Source organism: Varroa jacobsoni, unplaced genomic scaffold (genome assembly GCF_002532875.2).
Source record: "Varroa jacobsoni isolate VJ856 unplaced genomic scaffold, vjacob_1.0 scaffold_802, whole genome shotgun sequence".
NCBI lineage: Eukaryota > Metazoa > Arthropoda > Arachnida > Mesostigmata > Varroidae > Varroa > Varroa jacobsoni.
This window is the reverse complement of record NW_019213704.1, coordinates 121,767-130,456: the sequence shown is the minus strand read 5'-3', so window position 1 is coordinate 130,456 and position 8,690 is coordinate 121,767. Positions and strand designations below refer to the sequence as shown.

At 37.6% G+C, this 8,690-nt stretch overlaps 2 protein-coding genes across 3 annotated transcripts; one reads left to right on the top strand and one right to left on the bottom strand.

The window, feature by feature from the left end:
• Positions 1-3,202: 3,202 nt before the first annotated feature.
• On the bottom strand, positions 3,203-5,611 carry mago (mago, exon junction complex subunit). Its single transcript, XM_022839473.2, has 4 exons — positions 5,210-5,611; positions 4,373-4,497; positions 3,972-4,099; positions 3,203-3,599 (listed from the first exon to the last, which is right to left on the bottom strand). The coding sequence occupies exons 1-4, from the start codon at positions 5,301-5,303 to the stop codon at positions 3,500-3,502; spliced, it is 447 nt and encodes a 148-aa protein (XP_022695208.1). The 5' UTR covers positions 5,304-5,611; the 3' UTR covers positions 3,203-3,499.
• Positions 5,612-5,712: 101 nt separating this feature from the next.
• Cchl (Cytochrome c heme lyase) lies at positions 5,713-8,545 on the top strand. 2 transcript variants are annotated; one of them, XM_022839468.2, is made up of 4 exons: positions 5,713-5,977; positions 6,954-7,094; positions 7,391-7,845; positions 8,072-8,545. In XM_022839468.2, exons 1-4 carry the CDS (start codon positions 5,969-5,971, stop codon positions 8,289-8,291), a joined length of 825 nt encoding a protein of 274 aa, XP_022695203.1. In that variant the 5' UTR covers positions 5,713-5,968; the 3' UTR covers positions 8,292-8,545. The 2 variants fall into 2 exon arrangements, with proteins under 2 accessions (XP_022695203.1, XP_022695202.1); XM_022839467.2 differs by having other exon boundaries at positions 5,713-6,003.
• The last annotated feature ends 145 nt before the right edge of the window (positions 8,546-8,690 follow it).

Sequence of the window (8,690 nt, the reverse complement as noted above, 5' to 3'; positions counted from 1 at the left end):
TTGCTTTGTTTATTTGTTTGAAGAGCTTTTTATAGTGGTAAAAAGTTTGTTACTGTTGAAACACTATGTCGACCCAATAATAGGTTGATAAATGCACCGATTAGGTGTTAATTCTCTCAATACAATACTGAAGCTCTTTTTATGATGAAAAGACTTGACTTAATGCCGACATCAATTGGGTAGCAACTCCATGGAATCAATAGTACATTCGTCACGCTTGAGCAACACGCATGACGCTCATTCGTAGTCACGCAATGGACTTTGTCCAGGGTCCACATAACAAAACTATCCAATAAATCAGTACCCCGATAAGTTAGGCTGTGAAAGTGTCCACAATCCTGAAAGGCTTAATGCTATGTAAATCTAAGAAAAATTTTCTTTGACAATTACAGCCATCTGTGTGAATTCACATACGGCTACTCATGTCTTGAGGAAGGATTCGGTACTACGATGGAGGCACGTCCTATAAATTATAAGGCTCATCCTACATAATTATATATTACTTAAGCCTGTTTCACAAGCAGTTGTAAGACTCGTGCAACACAACCAGCAAGGTGTCACTGTGAAAAGGACATTGTCTTAAGAGGAGGTTTTTAATTTGTTGAGAACTCTGATCACCAAATAGACTAATTCACACGTTTGAAACTAGCTTAGTGGTAAAACCTGTTATAAATACACAGTGTTACTAATAGAGCAAAAAAATGCATTAACAAAAATAGTCAGGATAAATGACGCCGTGTCACAATTGGTTAGAAAAGTTTAAAGGCTATTTATAATATATTAAACCAAAACAGTACTTTACAAAGAGATTCTAAACCACAAGTGGTCCTAGAAGTTACGGCAGTTCTAACGTGGCCGCTTATCACTCTGGTACGCCAAGCCCCATTATGTGTATTACTACAAATAAAGCCTGAAGCTGAGTTGTCCACACCAAAACAATTTAATCACGTCAATTCGGCTTATGCCAAAGAGTAAATATTACTAAATTAAATATCAAGAATGTCCATATAAAAAATACATAGAATGAAAAGAAAAACCGTTATTATACAAGCGATATTGGAAATATGGTTGTAGACACAAGTGTACACTGATATTTAAAAAAAATTTAGAGATCCAGCATCGATTCAAATCGACCATTAGACGACGGTTACCAATACTACTAAGGAACCAAACGAACACAGTATAATGCTTGAAAAATATATCTTTCAGTTACGAAATGAGTATTTAGGTCTAATATATTAAGCTTTTAAATTATTTTAAAAGACATAAAAAGAATTAAACATTTCCAACCTACCCTTTAATTCAACAGAAAATCAAGTGGAATTTCAATGGTGGACAAAGAGATTAACTGAACTGCAATGCGTCGACTAAATCCCATGTAAGACCTCAATGGATAGATGCATTTAGGGAATAATAAAGCAGTTCTATCACATTTTATTTGAACTTCTATGCTCAGAGGACGAAGCTTGTCTATAGTGTCAAAGTAAGTCGTGCTAGCTTCGCTTAAGTCATGAAAATTTTTAACGGTTATTTCTTGAACTTCTGTATAAGGAGGACTCGCATTTCTCTAACCGCATACAGACTTTATATATAATTAATGCACATAAATACTAATTCCTTGTTGAAGCAATAGTCGACTCTACATTGAATCTTGCTACCTTGTGGGAAACGCAAAATAAAAAAAGAAGTATCAGCAAAATGCGCTCATTTTATTTCTTCTTTTGTTTGCAGGTGCTATCTTGCAATTACTCTAGCAATATGATCAGTGTGCACCAATTACTGACAACTGTAATTAAAAAACTGCAGCTACAGCGAAGACGAAATGAAAAACCGTTTTCTTTCCTTGGCATCGAACGATTGTGCCGAACTTGTTCATTGAACGTTTTTCCAGCTTCGAGTTGCATAAATACATGATAGCTCTTGATGCGTTCGATACGGACAATTTTTTTTATCAAATCTATTGCTTAACACTACCGTTGTCTTATTCCACAACGGCTATGGCAAATGAGCGCCTTCGATCTTCACAAATATAGCCCCTGTCACCAGGCTCGACTAATGCTCTAGTTTCGTGACAAAATGGCGCTGTTAATTGTAAAGAAAAGAGTAATTTCTTATAAAGGTGCATTACAATTTCGTGAAAGGTTATCAATAATAGTAGTAAAGACAACATATTCACTGTAGATTGATGTTGTTATCGTTATTGTTCATTCTTCTTGTCTAGTTGATTCATTCTTATTTGTCTGACGTCATATAGTATTTACAACAAAATAGTGCGAACCTCATTTTAGGGGCAGGGGGGGGGGGGGGGGTCAAACTTCCATTATGTCCGCATGCTAAGGCTTCGGCCTCTGAGTATTTGTCACGGTAGTGCTTGAAATTGACCACCGTTTTTTAGCTAATACCTGCAATACTACTCATTAAATTTACACCTTGTCATGTGCCTGATTCTACGTTGGTACTGGTTCCGATACTGCCTATATTCAAACAATAAATACAAGTGTCAAACTGACTGAGTAATGTTATTAAAGATATGTAAAACGTTAATCAACAACCGTAATGAACCGAAAATGTTTTTAATTTTTTCGTTAATAATATTAGTATTTCGTTAATAATGTTTTTTCGGTAATATTAATTAATGTCTGTACGAATTTCTGTAATGCCATCATCGCTGCAGGCTATTAATCACGCGTTCCTTTCGGCTTGTGTTAGTTAGATGGGCTCATAATTTTGACGGTCATTGATATTTTTTTAACGGCGCGTTTTAAAAATATGTGATGCGCAAATGTCACTGGAAGCTAGCGATGCTACTTACCGCAAGATTCGCAAACTTACCAAACCCGGATTTCCCGCGTCTAGAAATCGAAATCGTGCTAGCATTACTTCGGTAGTCGAAACTTACTTAGTCATGCAATGAGGACTACTAGTCAAAGTGCTTTCTGAGACTATCTATTCTTAAACAACTTACCAATCGTGATAAAAATCACTGCTAAGGTTGTGGATTCCTCTAAGAAGAGCATACAAAGTATGCCTGCAAAATAGCGTATGCGAAGTGCACAGATGATAGCTTCAGCTAGCTGATAAGTAGAAAGTGACACATGCATTAATTAATGCAGGAAGAAGAGGCCCGTTTAAGCGCAAGTTAGAAGCAAAGTTTGTGTAAAATAAATAATATATTTAAAAAAAAACATGAAAAACAGGGATATACTACTTTTCTCTGCATTTATTCTTTCTACGGCCTTTACTTGACCGGCATTTTCATAATTAGAGTGAATATTTAAGATGTACGTACATAATAGACATTTTTTGTGTACAGGTCGGTTGGTCCTGCTAATCGGCATCTCTTCGACTCTCTATTCCAAGTCAAATGACGATTTTCGATTGTGCACGAGAGAAATTGAGTACACATTGGCATTATATCGTTGTAGACAGGCAGCAGTATTGCGTCCCGAAATCAATATCTTATTGTTGAATATGTTATTTGTGGAACAACCGTGATCGCTTAGATAGGCTTGATCTTAAAGTGGAGACCAATCAACGAAAATACTAAGCACTTCAGGTCCTGAACGAGATAGTAGAAGCATCGAAGACCCTCTACGTCGCTGGAAAGAAACAGACCGAGCAACATACGTATAATTCAGCTGTATCCGCTCAATCGGAATAAACTGATTTTACCGTTTCGCAACTAAGAAAATATCCGTGGCCTACTCTAGAAGGACTATTGTTAATAAGCGGCTATGAAAAACACGTGCTGTAAACTAAAAGTCACTTACGCCGCGTCTAGTGAAAAACTTAAATAGAAATGGTTTGTTAATTGTTTTAACTTTATATGGTAGTCCTATCCGTTCACTTATCATATACAACCACGTCAGCCAGGAACGGTGTGTTTTTCGATCGGAAACTTTGCATAGTACACCATACTAGTATGGGAATTATATATATATATATATATGGAATATATATATAAAGCTTACTTGCTGTTAGTGACATCGGCCAAACTTCCGATTTTCGACGTAGTAAATGAGACGTGCTCGCGCCCTAGCACAATTTCCAACTCTTGCCGGCCAACACGGTCAGGAACAGGCCAATCATTGTCATCCTCCTAAAATGACGACAGTAACAGCAAAAAGGATCACAAAAACCAACAAAACCAAGATATAAATCACGAGCCAATAAAATAACAACAGCATTACAAGCAATTAAAGAAAGATTGGCCTGGTACGGACTACATTACATCTGCTAGAGATCCATGGACCAGTATTATACATATGTCTTCAACAAACCCAAGTAGAGCTGAAAAAATATGATAAATTTTTGGGATGCAAGAAAAGAAAATCGATTGATTTTTCCATAGCTAGATGTATTAAAGCATTACCTGCATGATTTCGGAATCATCAATGATTCTTCGAAGTTCTTGCATGATTGCAGAACTTACGTATACCTCTTTACGGATCATTGTATCATTCTTGTAATTAGAATTGTTGGCGTAACGGAGTTTGCCTGCAGAAGAAACAAGCAAATAAAAATGTACATATTAAATGTGCGCGCACTAAGCTTAAAAGCCTCTTGCTTAGTTTTTCTTCATTTAAAAAAACTTAGCTGAAGTAGTCTTCCAAAGTAATTTCAAAGTCAAGTTTTGGAAATATGTCTAAGCCATTACGTTTGCTTATTAGTTAACTGTATGGGGGGTAGAAATCTAAATAACAGGTTCAGTTAAAGGTATAAATATGCCCGGCTGGGCACTGCCATTTACTGTACAACATAGTAAATAGTTATAAATATATGAGATGTACTGCATTACAAGGATTTTTTACGCCGCATAATTACTTTTAGCAACGCAATGAAAAAGCGAAATTAGCAGAACGTAAGAGCTTTGAATTGACATTTTAGGTAAATTGTCATTTTTACAGATCAAGAAGAATGTATAATAGCACAATAGGGTACACTGGAAAACCATATTCTAATCATTGATTCTAAGTGTCCGCAAAGCTTTGTAATGTACGATATGTCATGCTAATATGCGATTCCAAGAAAGGTTTTAATATTGTTGAATAGCAAGGGGTCAGAATAGCTGGTACTGTGAACTCTGAGAAAAACAATTATTTTTCCGTGTTTTCGAAAAAGATCCTAGGGCATTTTCCAGTTTGTTTTCGGCAAGTCTAATTAAACGCTGTCTTATTTGGATATTTTTTCTTACGTGGAGAAAACTAACCATCGGGACGGAACTCAAATTCCAGAAATTCGTGTCCAAATTTTCCTTTGTGGCCGACATAATATCGAACGTAGAAATCATTTTCACTTGACATGACTAATTTCTATCTTTTAAGCACACTGCTCCACAATCCGCACCACACGCCGTCTGAATAGTTGCTTGATTCTTGCGATTTATCCGATACGGCGCTTTCAAAACAAACAGATTGAAATGGCTCCGTCAATTTTGTGTATGGAAACAATAGGCGCAAAGTTCACCGCTTTTTCTAGGGTTAGCTACGGTACAACAATACTTTAGAGGGGCGCTCTAGCTGACCGGTGGCTTTATAGCATAAGCCTAATGTTTGTTTATAGCTCAAAAAAGCCTTTAATATACTTGCAAATGTTTCGAGTTTGTTTTCCCATCCGTGCATTAGCTAATGCGGAATGCAAACAACAAATTTCTCGTGAATAAGAATACTAGTTAAATGTCGTCTGCTAGGACATGACGACTTAAACAGGCGTCGAACGTTTTACATGTGTCGAAATACGCGCCGAGTGAACAATCCGTAAATAGCTTGGTTTACATGCGCGGCGGTGGAGAATGATTTTTGCTCAGTGAGGGTGCAGCTGGTAAAGTTATAATTTGGTGTTCTTTCGTTTCGTGATCGAGGTGCTTCGTAAAGGGGAATGGGTAATCAACAAGCCGCCCCTAAGGAAGTTCCTGGTCCGCTGGGCACAGTTATGGTCTTTACTAACTCAGAAAAGCAAGCTGCAATTGATGCGAAAGGTAGATGCCCTGTGGACCACTCCAAGGTTAGCCGAAGTCCCATAGAGCTCTTACTCATTGCACCTTACTTCGTACGCAAAATCTGTCAGCACGCTTAATTCAGCAATACAATTTTTCGGAATAGTGATTCATCTTTTAATCAAATGAATAATATTTGTTGCGCGTAAACCTCCATAGGAAACCTGAAATGCGAGAAAGGACGCGAAAATGGAACCTTCGATTTCTGTGTTGCTTCTCATTTTATTTTATGAAACACATGCATATACTTGTGGTAATACACAACTGGGTATCGTAGAAACAAATTTCGGCCTTAATGTATAAGGAATTCGTAAAAAAAAACGTTCAAAACACAAAGCATATTATTTGCCTCTCTGCAGATTCATTATTATGTTTATGGTGGATCGAACCGACATGCTTACCGTTCGTCTAGCTACCCTACAACTGTAATAGAGGTCCTAAGAGTTTCAATTCCTAACACCAGATTTAATAGCTAGATATTCAACCTGAATAAACTCGTTGGCCTCTATGCAGAAATGATTGAGGCAGATAGCAAAAAATTGTACGTACTAATATATGTTGCAGTGACCCACATTATTTCGGATTTGAACAAATATTCAAAAAATGAAACATGTACAGAACCGTAGTCAGTGTTCCTCTAATGTAAAAAACAAATACGAGTCAAGGGTATTTTCACCAGTAGTTGCAACTGTTACTTTGAAGTAACAGAACCAAGTGTCTGTTAACCACGTGACCATCACATAGTTGCACCTTCATATGCATTGTAAAAGCTTCAGTGGTTTATTTGACAAAGCGAAGCAAGCATGACAAAATCAAAAAGCCAGTTACGACTTTTATCAAATTAAGTTAGAATCAAAAACAAAGTTGTTGCTCTAACTGTAAAACGCACATTACCGATTATTTATTTCAAAATAAAGTGCAATTTTCATTGCACTGCGGATTGTCTTACACCTTTCAGCTAGCAGCAGGTGCTAAAACAGGATCAAAACCGGCGGAGTGTATTCCAGGCAACTGCCCTGCGAAAAATGGAAAAAATGAAGAGAATAATAATCAAGCGGCTACCTACATTTCTGAATGTCCCATGAGACAAGGGGAAGCTGTAAGTTTCCAATCGTAGGACCGATTTTAGCTGACGTTACTTTATATCATTAGAGTGGTTGACAAACTCTGTTATTAATAAATATAATATAGTAAATATATAAATTTGTGTTATTAGAAACGTTCACTTCGTTGTTCGGTTGTGGTTTAAACGTTATTGTTCAGTTAAAATACTAAATATATCTTTCGTAATTATAAAATATAGGCAGCCTGCCTAGCTTTTATGCTTAGCTAGTATACCACTAACACATCTTTTTCCTTACCTAAAATGAATTTGACTGACTAATCGTGTGACAGGGCGAACCAAAAGATTATATAAACCCCTTGAATATGATGCCACAACCAAACCAACGACCACAGCCCGATCAGCCATTTTCACTGCCGACAGATCGTGCCAAGAGCACAATCCCGAAAGCTGACGGAAAAGATGGAGAAACCTGGGAGTATCCCTCGCCGCAGATGTTTTGGAACGCTATGATTCGCAAGGGATGGCGCTGGCAAGAGGCTAGCCTAGAACCGAAAGATATGATGGATATAATCAGGATTCACAATGCCAACAACGAACAGGCTTGGCGAGAAGTACTGAAGTGGGAGGCTCTACATTACAGCGAGTGCCGCTGTCCAAAGTTGCGCAAGTTTGGAGGAAAAGCTACAGACTATTCACCTCGAGCAAGTATGCGATACTGGCTTGGCTACGACCTGCCGTTCGACCGGCATGATTGGATCGTGGATAGGTGCGGGAAGGACGTCAGGTAATCTAGGACAAAGAGTTTTATCTAGCTTAATTGGCTAAAGATCATATGAACAACTGTACTTGCTGGAGTTCAAGCATGCATTTTAAGAAAACCGGTAAGAAAGAATTGAAAATACTGTTGTGTTCTAGTATCTCATCCTTATTAGTTGAAAGTTTTCGCATCGCCAACGAATTAATACATTTGTATTACTCGTCATATATTTTACGGCTTTGTCCTTTCACAGGTACGTTATTGACTATTACGATGGTGGACCAGTTAATCCGCAGAACAGCGAATTCACACTTCTTGACGTTCGGCCAGCGATGGATTCATTTGAAAATATATGGGACCGTATGAGAGTTGCTTACTGGCGTTGGAAGCTTGAGTGGTTCAACATCGCCCCTAAACCACATAAGCTAGCAGAACCGCCTCAGGTATCAGATGCCGCCACCAGTTCATCGTAGGCAGATATCGTGACTCGCGTTAGATAAAAAGGAAAATAGACGCATAACGGTCTCGCCCGCAATGGTTCAGCAATATGGAGTTGAATACTGACCTTAACAGTGGCTACGAGCTGTGGGACAAGATTAGGCAATATATAGCAATTCGATTGTTTGTTTGAGAAAATGGAATTTAGCTGTAGTTTTTACATTGTATCTTATATAAGTGAACTCAAATAAGGAATATAAACCAAGAAGAGCAGATTACAAAGCTGTAATGTTTTGTGTTTTTCAAATAATTGCTACGTTTTGATTTGTATACGTGTCTCATCTTACCGTCTTTAGTCCACGTTACATAATCATTGGAAACTAAGTGCCGGCAACTCAACTTATTTAACTTCGCTTAGAAAAGTAGTCTTTGCT

Bases quoted from the DNA above. Each gene is read 5' to 3' on its own strand.
- mago (XM_022839473.2), bottom strand. From the start codon at position 5,303: ATGTCAAGTGAAAATGATTTCTACGTTCGATATTATGTCGGCCACAAA. The intron at 4,498-5,209 runs GTTAGTTTTCTC...TTTCTTCTGCAG, and splicing joins ATTTGAGTTCCGTCCCGATG to GCAAACTCCGTTACGCCAAC. The intron at 4,100-4,372 runs GTAATGCTTTAA...TCGTCATTTTAG, and splicing joins ATGATTCCGAAATCATGCAG to GAGGATGACAATGATTGGCC.
- Cchl (XM_022839467.2), top strand. From the start codon at position 5,878: ATGGGTAATCAACAAGCCGCCCCTAAGGAAGTTCCTGGTCCGCTGGGC. The intron at 6,004-6,953 runs GTTAGCCGAAGT...TACACCTTTCAG, and splicing joins GCCCTGTGGACCACTCCAAG to CTAGCAGCAGGTGCTAAAAC. The intron at 7,095-7,390 runs GTAAGTTTCCAA...ATCGTGTGACAG, and splicing joins CCATGAGACAAGGGGAAGCT to GGCGAACCAAAAGATTATAT.